At 32.0% G+C, this 17,078-nt stretch overlaps 3 protein-coding genes across 9 annotated transcripts in view; 2 read left to right on the top strand and 1 right to left on the bottom strand.

The window, feature by feature from the left end:
• Positions 1–2,153, top strand: part of LOC117242036 (titin) — a 130,552-nt gene extending 128,399 nt beyond the window's left edge. Inside the window, 1 exon segment of the mRNA XM_033508366.1 lies at positions 442–2,153. Coding sequence (XP_033364257.1) covers positions 442–644 — 203 coding nt within the window. The 3' untranslated portion in view covers positions 645–2,153.
• A 1,185-nt stretch (positions 2,154–3,338) lies between these two features.
• On the top strand, positions 3,339–11,230 carry LOC117242147 (serine/threonine-protein kinase PRP4 homolog). Of its 7 annotated transcripts, none has more exons than XM_033508590.1 (14): positions 3,339–3,495; positions 4,045–4,215; positions 4,305–4,551; positions 4,620–5,101; positions 5,189–5,963; positions 6,043–6,390; positions 6,468–6,553; positions 6,616–6,762; positions 6,858–7,011; positions 7,086–7,338; positions 7,753–7,991; positions 8,114–8,314; positions 9,992–10,068; positions 10,539–11,230. In XM_033508590.1, exons 1-12 carry the CDS (start codon positions 3,491–3,493, stop codon positions 8,312–8,314), a joined length of 3,108 nt encoding a protein of 1,035 aa, XP_033364481.1. In that variant the 5' UTR covers positions 3,339–3,490; the 3' UTR covers positions 9,992–10,068; positions 10,539–11,230. The 7 variants fall into 7 exon arrangements, with proteins under 7 accessions (XP_033364481.1, XP_033364482.1, XP_033364477.1 ...); XM_033508591.1 differs by having other exon boundaries at positions 8,114–8,357; XM_033508586.1 differs by having other exon boundaries at positions 8,114–9,034; positions 10,539–11,227.
• Positions 11,035–15,085, bottom strand: LOC117242151 (inositol monophosphatase 1-like). Its single transcript, XM_033508596.1, has 6 exons — positions 14,893–15,085; positions 13,456–13,589; positions 12,185–12,444; positions 11,931–12,036; positions 11,720–11,871; positions 11,035–11,556 (listed from the first exon to the last, which is right to left on the bottom strand). The coding sequence occupies exons 1-6, from the start codon at positions 14,950–14,952 to the stop codon at positions 11,450–11,452; spliced, it is 819 nt and encodes a 272-aa protein (XP_033364487.1). The 5' UTR covers positions 14,953–15,085; the 3' UTR covers positions 11,035–11,449.
• Between the last annotated feature and the right edge of the window lie 1,993 nt (positions 15,086–17,078).

Genomic DNA, 17,078 nt, shown 5'->3' with positions numbered 1-17,078 from the left:
AGCTATTATTTTATTCTTTGGATAAATCTATCACACCGTTCTAAGCCGAAAATCGCGCTTTCTTACATGCGAATATTGCGCTTTCTTACATGCGAATATTGCGCTTTCTTACATGGACTAGGGATAAAAACAAAAGGATATCTTAAACCTATCGATTATATCTAGAACTAATTTCTAGTTACTATTTATTGTAACTAGCGCATCTGCATATAGATGGCGAGCGCGAACTCACGTTGTCATTTTCAACATCTACGATATTTAGATTTAAAAATCCCTATATAATATCCTGTTCCTTAGAACAAAGTTGAATCGAAAGATACATTCGAGTATGAGAACTTCTGTATCTTGTTGTTAAATTTGAAGAATGCTCAAATCGATACATCCAATTGAACAATTTGCTTCGACTTGCCTGCACGTGCAATTTTCTATTTTATTTTTCAGAATTAGCCGTAGTGGAGCCAGTAGCAGAAGCCACCGAGAAAGGTGAAACCGCGTCGATGAGCTTCAGCACGGAGAACACGAGTTCTTGGCTACGCGAGCACAACATGGATGCCGATATCCATTCGTACGCGAGAGCGAGACTTCTCAGACAAGACGAATACTTCTTCCGCATTTGGCATTATGCTAAGAAACTCTTCGAATAAGCATTTCTACGATTTTTAATGGCTGAGGAAAGACGAAGAATCAATTTATATTCGTTCTTCGTCTTATCGAGGACCAGAACAATTTAACGCGCTAGTAAGACAAAAAGAAAATCAACAGAGACAATAAGGAACATCTTTGATATTAATTTCATACAGAAATTTCATTCTTCTTTTTTCTAACGAAATTCTCAACAAATCGTGTTCGTATAATATTTCGAACGACTTGGATAATTACTTTCTTCTTCGGTGAATTCGCTTATCGTATCTATTTGATCTCCCTCGGTGAATATCGTCATACGTGAAACAAGGAAAATCAATGTGACATTATCGAATCGTTCCTCTCTTTTAGAAGCACGCGTATAGAGACTAGATTTAATGTAAGGTTCGATACTGGATGGGTGTAGAATCTAGTCAGCGTAGTAATAATACTTTTTTTTTTCTTTTTTTCATCTTTTAACGGACCAAGACTTCCTCACGTATACTTAGAGTCGATACAAATGGAAGAGGAATTCTTTCCATTCTTCCGATTCACGAAATAATCGATAAGGGTAATCGTATTACTGAAAATTCGTGAATCCAGCGAGGAGAAGTATGTTTGGAAATAAACTAAGAAATGTTATCAGTGATCTTTATGATATAGCTTATCTTTTTATTTCTCAAGCATTTTAAGTAAAATTATAAATAACATTAATTATATTCTTACTATCATAAAGATTCGCTGTGATCTTTCTTCGTTTCTGAATTATTTAATATTATAGAAATTATTCTTATTTATTATTTATTGGTTGTATAATTATTTCTATTATTCAAATAATTCCATTATATTCGAATGAATAGCTAGCTATTGAAATGAATGGAAAGTTTGCACGAATTTTCAGTAACACGATTGCGCTGTACTTGAAAATGAAAACATCCTGACTTTCTCGGGATATTCCTTTCGTTAAAACAGTACGCTATTGTGAAATATTCGACGAGAAAATTCGAAAAGCCCCGAGACTAACAGATCGTCGGAGAATGTGATAAACGATCGGAATCGATCGAGTACCTTGTGTAAAGAAGCGATTTAGAAGCGATTAAGTATACTTGAACCCTTTCTCCCCCAATCCTAAACTATCCTATTGTCCATCCCTTCGTTATCCATGCCATCCTTTGTATTTATATTATAATTGCGAACGGAAAGCAACGTTCGGTTACTCACCCAAGTTTGCGAGGATTACTTTTAGTATTTATTCGTAATGTATAATGTTATATTTAATTGTTATTCGTCACCATTGCCGATGTAATTAATAATAATTGTTCATAATAAATCGGCATTGGTGCCGATTATTCATGCGACTGGTCATTAAGAGACTAGAAAACGAAACGAAGAAATGCCACGCGTGGTTGGTGTCGCGAGACGTAACAAAATATAGGTGCAAAAACAACAGCATAATTCACCAACAACGCGTCGCATACTTCGACGTTATATTGTAAGACATTTTGCGAATTAAATTATTGCATATAATATAATATACGGAGTTTTTATTCGATGAAGAGATCCCTTCTTACCTATAGTAGGTTTCGTAATGTGTATTTTATTTTAGACTCGAATCAAGTAGCAAAGAATGAGCAAATAAAGGCAATATGAGATGCGCATATGAACCGTTTTATTGAAATAGAATTTTAAAAGAAAACTTTTTATCAAATTCAATACTTCAATTCGATCCAATACTTATACCGAAAGAGTGGAAGAAACCATCCGAAAATTAAGTCGTAAAAAATCAATATGAAAGACAACAAGATTCATTGTGTTCCATGTTGTTTTCCTTAATGAATGTCAAGACTTGTTATATGAATGTAGAAATTATGTTTATAGTACTAATAATAGTTCCAATTCTAACCACCATGAATGTCGTCATTTTATTCTACATTGAGTCGGTAACGTTGGAAGTGACACAAAAATGGTAAGTTCGTCTATGGCTAGAAAGCGCGCGAAATAAAAGACACAAAAATACAATAGATTCATCTGACATTAAATCTATCTAACGCTTCTGTTACGTCGCGTGATTGGAACCGTGCGACGTCCCTCGGTATTGGGTCGCTAAGGGTCCGCTGATCGTTATGTACACCCTCAACAAACCTAAGGCCCCGCCTAAACTGAACCTTATTAGCTTGCAGAAACCGTTAATCCTGCAAGTATTTTCAGTTTATAGCTGGTACTTAAAAGGTCCTTAGGTTTATTGTGCGCTCTTAGAAATTACGGAGCAGCTGACCGGAAAATTTACCTAATGGAAATGTCTGGTTTTTCTCCGGATTCTCTAATATTTACTAACTTGTTACTAATTTGTATTGTTGTACAAAGTTGTTGGAAATATATATATTGTAACACTGTTAATCGCAGCGTTATTCCGCACATCCTTGCATATTTAAATTTTTAATTATGTTAATACACAAATATTATATAATATGTATTCGAAAATTGACTTACTGATGCGGGGTGCTACATCGCGGTATTTCATCGATGTCTTCTCCATATCTTGTTACACTGATTTACTATAAAACTGCTATAATTCTGAAACTACTATTATAATAGTACTCACTGAAGTATAATTTAAATTCACAAATACGATAACGATAAATTTAATAAACAATAAAACCGACGCGGCGCGCTCTCTTACACAAAGGTAATACAGAAACCGGAAGCAACCCTTCTTTATCGATAGCTCAGTATTCATCAAGATATCTCGAAATAACATAATCGAAGGTATATAAAATGGCGACTCAATAAAGAGTTCATATATTCGTGTAGTTGTTTTGTGCAGTGCATATCTATAGTTTTTCTTAACAACAATTTATAAATCATTATCATGGGGTAAGTCGGAAATATCAATTTTTACGCAATCAGGAGAAACATTTTCTTTTGATAAATTGAAGGATGTATAAGTCTGTTTACATCGTATGTGCTTATTCGATATTCTGTTTATTCTCGGAATAAATTTAATGTGTTTTTAACGTATTCTTTTTTTGGTATTGCGTACAACAATTGGATAAATACGCAGGAAAATATTTCTTCTTACTATGTGATTTTTAATGTAGATCTATCGAAAAAAATAACCTATTTCTTATGTCTCGTTACATTTATATTTCGCAACAAAGTCCACTTAACATTATCCGTTTGAAATAAGATAAATATTACATGTGACTGTAGCGGTGATGTAATTTTTAGAATAGAGATATTAATTTGTCACCTGTAAGATTTTATGTGTATATATTTTATTTTTTCATATTCATATTCATTAGCAATATATTAATCTATGAATTATACACATGTATTAATATACATATAATATTTTAATATATCAATGTTAATATGCATATAACCATTTGTTATATAATAATTATTTGTTTAATTACATTTTAGTACATCAGATTTAGAATGTATAGAGTCTAAAAGAGACATGGTGACTATAGATTCTGAATCGGATATGTTGGTTGACCAAAGAAAGAAAAAGAAAAGAAAGCATAAACATCACAAACATAAGAAAGATAAATTAATTGAAAGGGAAGATGGGAGGATAGAACGTCAAGAACGGTATGTACAATATGTATATATGTTTTTTAATAATCAATTTATTAATACTATTTGATTCCACATTTACGTTGTCATTAAATACATTTTAGAAAAAAACATAAGAAACATAAAAGACCTAAAAAAGAAAGAGAAGTTGAGAATGGATCATTAGATGACAAAACACCACGTGTAATTCAAAAAGATTTAGGTGTCAATGGCAAAGTAAAAAATTCTTTACTAGAAGTGGTTTCTACTGAAGAAAGTGACGATGAGAAGTTGGTAGATTTAGATTCGGACGAAGTAGATTGTACAATCATCGAAGATGATATTGATCTGGAAGAATTAATGAAACAAAAGGTATAATTCTCCATCCAGGATTTAATAAAAAGTACATAAATATTTATATATTTTTAATATTTATACAGGAGCGTTTGCAAGCATGTTTAGTACAGTACCTTTCGGATGAATCTGAGAAGGAGGATAAAGAACCAAATCAAGATGAAATAAAAGCTACTGAAACACCTGATGTTATACTTGTAGAGGATGATAGTGAAAGTGACAACATACCCCCCAAAAAACGAGCTAGGAGTAAGTCTGGTAGTAGAGAACGCAAAAAAGTCATGAAACCTGAGAGGCGTGTAGTAGTAGATATGAGCAGGGATCGTAGAAATCGAGAGGAACATAAAGATAAACGAAGGGAAATAGAAAGGAGACGGGAGGAAAAAGTTCGTACTAAAGAGGAAACTAAGAGAGATGATAATAGAAAAGATGACAGACAAGTGCGAAAACCAAGCGATAGACATAGGGAGGATTCACGAAAAGAAGATAACAAAAGACGAATAGAAGATGATAAGCGTAAAGATTCTATCAAAAGAGACGAGTCGCGTAAAAGAGAACAAGATAGAAGGTGTGTTAAATGTAGAACATTTAAATTTAATATCTCTTTTATTAAATACTTTTTTATTAATAAATTTTAATAAACATGTGTTTACAGAGAAGAAGAGCGAAAACGAGAAGCCGATCACCATAATTCTAGATCTCGTAATGAATACAAATCATTAGATAAGACCGATAAATCTAGACGCGACAGTCGCGATAGATTAGCAAGTCGAGAACGACAAAGTAGTCGCGATCGGCATGTAAGCCGCGATAGACATGTTAGTAAGGACCGCAACGTTAGTCGAGATCGACATGCCAGTAGAGATCGACATATCAGTCGAGACAGACACGCTAGTCGCGATCGTCATACCAGTAAAGATCGTCCGCCTAGTCGCGATCAACGTAGTCGAGACAGACCTGCCAGCAGAGATCGGCATAGTCGTGATAAAAGAGACAGTAGAGAACGCCATACTAGTCGCGATCGGCCCAGAGATGGGAGAAGTAGTCGTGATCGTAACGATATGCGGGAACGACGAGATAGTCGGAACCGCGATAGAATTAGAGAGCGATCAAGAAGTACAAGAAGATCTCGTAGTCCTATTAGGAGTAGATTGGATAGAGATCGGAATGATCGTTATAAACGCTCTAGATCGCTCTCTCGAAGTAGACGAGACAGAGACAAACATACTAGAGATCATGATAGGGAGAGAGAAAAAAATGGTAAAAGAGAACGTAGTGATAAATTCAAAGATTCTTTGTCAGAAGGATTGAAAGTAGAACATTCAGAAACTTCAAGTGAAGAAGATATCAAAGACATAGATATCGAAGAAGAGGAAGATGAAGAAGCTATTATTGAACGTAGAAGGAAACAAAGAGAGGAACTTTTAAAGGTTTGTTAGTTTTATTTCTATTTAATTATGTTTCTTTAATACTGTGAAATAATAATTGTAAGTTTTTTTTCTTGTCCAGAGGTTAAGCGGACCAAATGAAGATTCAAATATGTCTGCTGAAATTAATACTGTTCCCGCAACTCCACCTTCTGAAAGTCAATCAAATGTGTCACAGAAGTCAATAGAAGTTTCGTCTAATAATAACGAATCCACTTCGGAGAGTCATACCCCACCATTGCCCGAGAAACCAAAATCGCCACAAGTTAAAAAGAGAAAATCTAGATTCGAAGACGCTCCATCTGAAGAGACAGATAAAAATGAAGATACAAAACCGACAGAAAAAATTAAACAGGAAGAAAAACAAAATGCAAAAAAGTCAAACGAATGGGACATGTTCGCCGAAGCAGACAACATTGGTGATTTTAATGTACGTAAGTTTTTTTCTTCTTTTGTTTAGTTTTTATATCTATTTTATCTATTAAATATTAGTACCTTTTTTTATAGAGCCCCACAGTCGAAGGAAAACGACAAGGTGGACCAGATAATCCAAGTTTAACAGACAATTGGGATGATGCAGAAGGATATTATCGGTAAATTGTTTTTTTTTTCTTTTTCGTCCTTAATGTTAAAACATCTTGTTTTTTATTTTTAGAGTACGTGTGGGCGAGACGTTAGATTCCCGATATGTTGTTTATGGATATACTGGTCAGGGTGTATTTAGTAATGTCGTAAGGGCTAGAGATACTGCTAGAGGCAATTTAGATGTTGCTGTAAAAATAATAAGGAATAATGAAATAATGTAAGTCAACAATGAAATAACGTAATGTAACAATATATCTGATAATTTTACGATATTGAAAGTGAGCAATGTACAGAATTTTTTTATTCTTTTAGGCACAAAACTGGCCTTAAAGAATTAGAAATACTTAGAAAACTGAATGATGCAGATCCAGAAGATAGATTTCATTGTCTACGACTTTTTAGGCATTTCTTTCATAAAAATCATTTATGTATGGTTTTTGAACCATTGGCTATGAATTTAAGAGAGGTGAGTATATATTACATATATTTTATACTAATTAATTACATATTATCGTTTATTATATAAGAAAATTTATTTAGGTTTTAAAAAAATATGGAAAAGACGTTGGTTTACATGTTAAAGCGGTAAGATCGTATACGCAGCAACTTTTCCTTGCTCTCAAGTTATTAAAACGTGCAAATATTCTGCATGCTGACATCAAACCTGATAACATTCTAGTCAGTGAAAGCAAGTTAGTATTGAAACTCTGCGATTTTGGCTCAGCGTCTCATGCTCATGAGAATGAGATAACACCGTATTTGGTATCAAGGTTTTATCGGGCACCTGAAATTAGTAAGTATTGTTCATTTTTATTAGTTAACAGATAATATATATTCACAATTTATTAATCTCTTGGGTTATTTATTATTTTTATTTTATTTTAATTATCCTTAACTAAAACTCGAGAGATTAATCTTTGTTTACTTATCACTCTTCTACTTTAAACCAGCTTTTAATAGCCATGCTATAGTATGCCCTTTAAAACATGGCACAAACGATTTAGAGATACTGTACGTATTAGATACGAACAGACGAAATTTCGTAGCGGCTAGATTATATTAGTCGCATTAGTTTTTCAAACGTTAATAGCAATTGTATGTGACAGCTCTGATACATTGATCAAACCTACATTGGGGAGATCTCCACTGTCATAGAGATTTAATAACATTTATCACATATCATGCAAATAACATTGGCATTTTCTAGTTCTTGGTATACCGTATGATTTCGGCATTGACATGTGGTCTGTGGGATGCACCATATACGAATTGTACACGGGAAAAATAATGTTCTCTGGCAAAACCAACAACCAAATGTTGAAATTCTTCATGGACTTAAAAGGCAAAATGCCTAATAAGCTGATTAGGAAAGGCTCATTCAAGGATCTACATTTTGACTCTAACTGCAATTTCCTGTATCATGAAGTTGATAAGGTCACGGAGCGGGTAAGTTATCTCTCTACTGTTCTTTCCAACCTTGTTCTTTTCCTGTGTGGTAAGTAATCTAACGATTACTTGTACTCACAAATGCACGTGAATGATAAAATTGCTAACACCTATATTTTTAGGAGAAAGTTGTAGTGATGTCTACGTTGCCAGCCACTCGTGATCTAAACGCAGAATTAGGAGGAAATTCTTTGCCACCGGAACAAAGTCGAAAAGTTGGACAACTAAAAGACCTTTTGGAACGAACGTTGATGTTGGATGCAGGAAAGAGAATTACTGTGAACCACGCCCTGGCGCATCCATTTATACAAGAAAAGATATAGGTAACCCTGCCTGGGGTCCTTCCGCATCGGAGAATTCATTGACGTAATTTTACAAAAGAATGTTTAAAACGACACCGCTAACGATTCGTTGTATATCATAAAAGCATTACTAACATAATGCGGTGTCTCCTTATATCGAATGTCCTGTATCCGTTACAGCAGAAAGAGGCGGTGCAAAAATTTCACATTTCACTCGCCATTTCAATACGACAGGAGAACATTTGAAGACGTAAATACGTCATAACGAAAGGAAGGAAAAATTATTTGCATAACGTATTGTACTCTATCAATCTGAACTCTATTATTTAATTAATGATAACTATTGCAGGTCAATAGAGTGCAATATTTTTATATTAATTAATAACTACTACAGACGATGAATAATAATGTTGGAATTCACCCATTGATGCATTTATCAACGATTATAAAAACAACATATTTGTACTTGGCTCGAAACAATGTAGTGTATCAGAAGGCGTAAAATATTATTTTCACGTGTACATTTTTTTGAAATAGAAATCGCTTAGATTTGGTTTATTTCTTTTCTTTCTTTGTGCACAGCAATTATAAAGTATGTAAATCCAACACGGTGAATACTAGAGGAAGCAGCTCAATGAATGTACATCGTTGAACGATATTTTTCCGTGGATGAAAATCAAAACTGGGAAAGTGACCGCCTCTTTCAGCATGAATTGGCCATCGATACTTAGCATAATGGTGGTACATAGTATTTTTCTTTTTCTCAATCTTTTGAATTTCAACACGTGACTTTCATTGCAAATAATAACTCTTAAATAAATAATTATATCATAAATGGATGATAATGCGTTACATTCGCGACGAAGAATCCCAAGTTTGTGAAATTGTAAGACTCTTACGAATTTGATCGTATAATTTACGAACACAAAATCTTTTTTTGTTCTTCTGTGCCGTCGCGTATATACGCACGAATGGCATCGAAGTCTAATAACAAGGAAACTTGTACTGACGAAAAGGATATAAATTGTATAGTACGTAGGTTATTGAAATAAAACAACACATACTTATCAGAATGAGAAACAAGCCCTGTATTTTATATTTTCAGTCTTAATCGCGCGCTATTCTCATGCAAAATTATAGAAGCACTTGTACGCAACGTATTTCCATAAATAATTATATATAAAAAGGAAAAAAGTACCGATTGTAATCTCTTTTTTATCTCGTAATGAAATGTTAGGTAGAGGATGTGTAACTTTAGAAAGTGTTGGAGAAATGAGTTATTGTGTTAACACTTATCACCATCGATTGTTAGCATTACAAGTAATCGTTTTCACATTAAAAGATGCATTTATTTAGGCATTGATGTAAAGAAATATGAACAAAAATAATGATGTACATATATATTTGCACTAAGAAATAGAAATTTCGAATTGCATTACATAGAACGAAACTTATTTAATGCTTTATATTAACATGTTGTCACATAGAAATATATAAAAACTTATATTTCGTTTCAACAGATTCATCATAGTAGCTTGCGATTTTGTATCGTTAGCTTCGTTAAATTTTCTTTTCCTCCTTTATTTAATATTGCGTTCTTTATTTATAAGATACGACAGAACGTCAATGCTGTTTGAATGGTTCATGGTATTTGCGGTTTTTACATGACCATATTGTACGAGATTGCTTATGTTTCAGATATGAGTCTTCGATTCAAAGCATCGATAAGTGCGAGTGGACCTTTCATGGGCTTTTAACGCCGTTCCCGTTGCAAGGTATTCATGGGGGACTGCCTTATGGGATATTTAGCATATCCGTTTCTCGTTAAACAACATAACATTGCAAATCAAAACCTACATAATTATGTCGTAAAACAAAATCAAGTTATTCTAACGGTCATCCCTTATGCTCTATTCTCTTTGGTAGCAGATCAAATTTGTTTTGCACATATCTATATATACATATCATTATATATTATTTTAAAATATAATTGCAAAATCATATCTCTAAATATGATAAATGAATAGTTTGATATTAAAATTCCATTACTTCATTAATATTTTAAATAAAGAATAAATGCGTTTTTCTGATAATATGAGGAATTAAAAAAAGTGCTTTTGCAAAATTCATAAAAGGGAAGCTAGATGTTTCGGGCACATTTCAATACAGAAATAAAATGAATACACAAAAACTTAAACTAACTCATAATTTTCTAATTGGCTATTTGGTAATGTTTCACTTGTAGCCCTCCCTGTGAGGAGGGGAGGCAATGGAAGAGATGATGAGATCAGTTGGTGGAAAACATGATGATGAAGGAAACGGGTGAGATTCTCTGGGCAGCAGCTTGACAACTGTATAAAAATGATGTCTATCGCAAAAAAGGATCACCAAATATTTAATATAAATTTATGTCAACAGGAAGGTTTGTCATAAAATTTCACTGAAATTAACAAAACCGTAAGTATTTGAACAGGTAAGATATATATGAATAAAAAAATGAAAATTATAGATAAACTTTTTTCTTAGTAATACGAATCTATCTAATATAACTTTTTAGATATTTATTATTGTGTAAGTATAGGTAATATTAAAAGGAGCATGATACTAATATTTATGGCTTTCAATTTTCAGATTACTGAAAAAAGATCCAAAAATAAATAAATTTAATACAACAAAGAGCGACCTATAAAACATATAACATGCGTATAATTATAAAAATAAATTACACATGACATGATTTAAATGGCACAGTTAAATTTATTACACATTATATTTCAATAAAAATCATAATTACTTTCACATTCATATACCTCTGATTTCAATATACAGTATTGTTACATATCATTCACTGAATGTGTATCTTTTACACAGATTGCAAATTTTGTCTCAAACATTCATGTAAATGTCTTAATAAATAGTTACAATTTCGTAAATGTTTATATTTGTTTTGATTTGTAAACCTTAAATGCTCACGAAAACAACAAGAGTATAATGATCTGTGTTTTATTATTGAAACTAAATCTTATAAAAAGAGAGAGGTACGCAATACAGATGTTTATATACATCAAAGATGTACGTGATAACGTAATTCAATATGTAGCAAGGCCTCTTTTCGAAGATATCCTTTTATGATATTTTCCATACACATTATGATTTTTAATCACGTTCGGGATAATACTGAACTAATACTTTGGCTAATTCTTGTGCCAACTCCATTGTTGACGCACATAGAACTCTTCTGCTCATGACGTCAAACGGCCCACCTAGAAACGAAACAAACGAGCGTGCAAAGAAAAAGCAAACATTATAAAGAAATTATGTACGTATCTATAAGTTTCAATACTATTAGAATTATTTAACATTAAATATTGTAATTTAAAAAAAGGGTGGAAATTATTAATTTATTTTTATTATAAAATAAATTACCTGCTGGATCTATGCACACTCCACCGGCTTCTCTTACAATGATATCACCAGCTGCTACATCCCACGCGTGGATACCAAACTCGAAAGAAATATCCGCTCCACCGAGAGCGACCATACACATGTTTAAAGCTGCAGATCCCAGAGCTCGTATTCTGTACGATAAATATAAAACTGTATAAATTGAATTTTTAGAAAAGTAATGATATTTTACCCGTGAACTTGTGAAGTAAGATTATTCGCATTTTCCAATACAATTTTCATCTTCTCTGTATCTCTGCTTGTGCCCATTTCCATCATTACAAGAGCTTTACGTAATTCTGAAAAAAATGAATTTGATTCAAACTAATTAAACAAGAAAAATATCCAAAATAATTAAACTACAAACAAATATTTCATTTTATTTCCTGCGATAAGTGATCCAGATCGATCTTTATCTATAATGCAAGAATCTATACATTTTTATACCTTTCTCTCCTGAAACCCTAATGGGAGCTCCATTCAGGAAAGCACCTTGACCCCTACGGGCTGAGAAGAATTGCTCCAAAATCGGGTTGTAAACTACACCAATTTCAGGAGTCTTGTTAATAAGCAGTGCGATCGATATACAAGTGTGGGGCAAACTATGCACGAAGTTCATTGTGCCGTCAATCGGATCAATGATCCATGTAGGAGCATCCGTGAGTTCAACTTTAGTCCCAAGCGAAGTTGCCTCTTCGCCTATGAATCTATCAAAATATATTTCCTCTGTATTAGAGAAACTCGATATTTTTGTTATCGCGGCATTTTGTTATAAACAAAATTGTTACCTATAAATATTTATAATACACAAGATTTGTAATTTTTATTACCACAAATAAGCATTTTTCTTCATTCTGTTCCTAAATATTTTATTTTGTATCTTAAAAAATACATAATTTATTTCGTTGAATGAAATTTTATTGTGTTATTTAAAAAACAAAAAATTATTTCACATGTAACTTTTTGTTATTATGTTAATGATGGGATCCTAGGAGGATCGATTTCACGACTGGAAAATTCCATTGATGATCTGACGAGACTCTTCGCGACAGATCTGGTCCAAACACATATAACGAGCTTAAAGGGGATACAACGCGTCGAATGTTTCACTAGACAAGGTCAACTAGGAATCTGGGAATCTATTGAATTCAATACTGTTCCTTATTTAACAGAAAATAGAAAAAATGAATTAATCGAAATATTTTATTGACCATGCGTTATATATCTTTTTTCTGAATTATATATTGGATGATACAGCACTCGGATAATGACAGTTTTATTAAAAAATCACCAATTTATTAAAAATTATAATAAAACTACAAACTACTTTACAAAATTTTTAATAATTTTTATTGGGATACTATCGATTTTGTTTTCTGTTAACAAATTTTTCTACAAATTTCAAAAGTATACTTAAAGAAATTCTTGATATACTTAAAACAAATATATTCATACATGTGTATAAATATTTCAATTATTTTCTATAATTATATTAAAATATTTGAAAAATTACAAAGCTTATGTTAATAAATTAACAAAATGTTTTTTATTCAATTTAAAGTTTGACAAATTTTAACACTCGTTAATTTATATTTGATAAATTTGTCAATACTTGTTTAAATAGTATGAAGCATATTATTCCATCTATTAGTAACTATGACTAATGAAATGAAAATTTTGATGAATACATATAAGATGATAAATATTATAAAACGTACTTGTGATCCGGAAATTTGGAGGAGATTCCATCGACTAGCAATTTTTCCACCTTTTGATCCCATTCAGTGACAAGGTCAACTTCGCAGGATTTCGTCATTGCATCTTTAGGTTGGTTAATTTTTTCCCTCACGATCTACAAAAAAATCATAATTGAAACATAATTATTCTTTTCAGTGCGAAAATCTTCAATAATAACGAATCTTTTTCAAACGGAGAAGATCGAAAAATTAAAAAATGAGCGAAGTTTTAAAAATGTTCCTTATTTCGTAAAGATATATAAAAATACAATATTTTTCAAGTTTAATTCATCTAATGTTCAAAATTTTTCAAAAAGTTTAGGTTAGGTTTGGGTTAGATGTTGATAAATTTATTTAAACATGTTTGGAAATGCTTACATCGTTTAAAAAATACCCAAAACCCTAACCTTATGTATATGTTATATATGTAACCATCTTGATAAATTCTGAACATTAAGTGAATGAAACGGAAAATTCATTATAAAATTAAAAAATTTTTCGTTATTTTGTAAAAAGACACTCGAGTCAAATAGTCGAAATTGGAAAAAAGTCACTAAACTGCATAATTTACTCAATTTTCTTATAACCATTGTATTTATTGAATTCCATGTACACAAAAATTTACAATGTTGCAATTAATTTCCATACAAAAAAATTTTATTCCAAGTGTATCGTATATAATTAAAAAACTATTAATAGTTTGTTACAAATGAAATTATAATTACGCAAACGTTCTATAGCTTCTGTTATCGCTATTTCATTAGATGTTTAGATAATGATTCACTTAATGGCAATGGTATTTTATAAATGCTTCAGTAATGCGATTATATTTTATAATTTTGAATCATTAGTTCTACAGATCAAATGCATTCAACTATTTATTAATATATAATATAAGCAATAGATAGAGAGAAATAAAAATTATAGGTTATAAATTATAGCAGTTAAAGAGTTTAGAGAATCCGCGTAATATAAAACGCGTCATTTTATCCAACGCGATGAATTTGCTTCTTGGAAGCCAAACAAATACACATTCATGCCCATAAATTAGCGGCATTATTTATCTAGAATATAATAATGTATAATATACGCAGGTAAAAAATAATCATGTGCATTAAACAATCACTAACGCATCGATCAATTTTGCATTAAAATTCACAACATATCCAAGTGATTTCAAGGCAATAATTAAAATTCATCATCGAAAATGAAACTGCGTTTATGTTATATGAGATAACATTAGACAGAATAACGCATGGGAAACGAAAGCAGTATGCTAGTTGAATAAGAACATAATTGAAATCTAAAGCTGCGTGCAAAATCGATAAAACGTAGCCCGCTATCAGCTAGGAATAACTCGAAACACAAAACAAGTTGTGGCCGCTTCTCGTCAATTTCATCAAAGAAAATGTCACTCACCGAGCCAGCTTCCTTCACTAATCGAAGAACGGCTATGTAACATTCGTCGATATCGAACATGATTGATTAAAATGTTTGAAATATTCGGAAAGAAAGCACGAGTTTAGAACGCCGTCATAACAGACACAAGTATCAACGTCGTATGCACAATGGCAACGGCTACAGACTAACTGACGTAACATCTTGTCAGCTGGTTTTAAAAAGGGTTCCTTTGTCACTGAATCACGAGTGAAAGCGACAGTGGCGACCCGATTCGTACAAAATTTTGCTTCATAGCTATTCTTGGTTCCTTGATAATCGTAAAACTCCGTTGCTTTGATAGTTTTCAAACATGTTAGATATTTTGTTAATATATTGAAAATAAATGAAATTATTTTATTTGAAAATTTTAGAATCTAATAAATTAGATATTTATTAGATGGGTTTTTAATGCATTAAAGACAAACGCGAAATTATTTTATTTGAAACGTATACATAATTATCTCGTTTAAGAACATTCGAAATTGGTAAATTATGAAATAAACTCAAATAATAAAGAGTTCAAAAGATATGAAATATGAATTATTGTTTCAGTTTATAAGGCCTAATAATACATATAAAATAAATGCAGCAGAAAATGATTATGAACTTAAAAATAGACAAAGAATACATATTGAATCGTTCGTTTCTTATTCAGTTTTGAAATGCTGCATTTGGAACCACAAAAGCCGGTTCTTACAAACTATAACTCGATCGATAAAAGTTAGAAGAGAGTTGGAGACTAGAAAAAGGTGAACCGAATAAATCAGTACAACAATTTCGCTTAACAGATCAATAATAATTATGTTCTTCAACATAGATATATTTACATATATAGTTGTCTTTTGCAATTATTCCATATAGTATACATATATACTTTGCAATATATATATCGTTATCACACCTATAGTTAATTTGTTCCGCAAGGAATGATATGTATGTGACGTGCCCCCATTAGGAGACACGAGGCAACGTTCCGTTTGACTCACCTTACGTATAGTATAACAATTATAAAACCAGCCTTCTAAAAAATTACCGAAAATGCCAACTTCCTTTCGCAAAGTGCGTTAATGATGGTGCGTATACTTAGGTCTCACGTCTTCTGTTCCTCCTTATAGGAACGGAAAATCATTGTAAAAAACAAATAGTTTGCTAAAATTAAATAATTTCTTTCTATGTATTTTTATAATCTTCCTTCTGTTTTTTGATAACTTATTATTCTTATATACCTAAAGAAAATAGAGAATTATGGGCAAAAGATCTTACGCTATAGCTAATGGGCATGCGAATATTTTTACAGCGTTTCTTTACATACGAGGTGGACTGCAGTAATTTCGTAACCGCATTCGTACTTTCAGTTGTTGATAAGTATCCTTCATAACGCTAACAAGACTCAGTTAGGATTCTCATGAGCGTTTTTCTTATCGCAAGTCATCTAAGACTCAACAACTTAATGGACAAGTTAAACGAAAGTAAAATACGACTTGATGAGATCCAAAAATTTACGATCAGTTACATTTTTAAATAAAAACGATCGGAATTTATATATCGTAACAGGTTCCTAAAATTATACTATGATAACATAATCTGGCATTAGCATTCAAATACATACATGTACAATAATGTACATACGATATTGTAATTACAATTAATTTTTTTGATACTTTCATATTTAATGTAGACAAATCGTTTAAATATGCACACCATTAGAATGCACATTATAAAAATTTTCAACAGTGACAAACATTTGTTGTAAATCTTTCGAATTTTGATATTCTCTTATATTCATATGTCGGAGATGAAAGAACACCGGAGCCTTCCCTCTGGATCTTCGGGAAAATCCGTAAAATAGTAATTAAAGTCTACAGCTGTAATTAAACAATTTGCCGTTATTCTACCCAATTGTACTTATTTGCGATTTGTGACAATAAGCTTGGGCTCATGGCGACCATCAGTCGCCGAACGTAGCCGCGGTCAATGGGACGAACGCTCCGCCTAACAAAGGTATGGAGTAATAACATAGCCTTCATTAAAAGAAATACCCGTAGAGGTACTCGACAGTAAACATTCTAACGGTTCCTTCGGGCAAAATGATTACCAGATGTCGATGCACCTACACAACACAAGTTCAGCTAGCTTGAGGACCTGCTAGAAATCTTAGGATTTTG

This window comes from Bombus vosnesenskii, unplaced genomic scaffold (assembly GCF_011952255.1).
Source record: "Bombus vosnesenskii isolate JDL3184/JDL3185 unplaced genomic scaffold, Bvos_JDL3184-5_v1.1 scf7180000016263, whole genome shotgun sequence".
In the NCBI taxonomy this organism is placed as follows: Eukaryota; Metazoa; Arthropoda; class Insecta; order Hymenoptera; family Apidae; genus Bombus; species Bombus vosnesenskii.
Note: the sequence above shows the minus strand (reverse complement) of the source record. Positions and strands in the feature narration are given on the sequence as shown.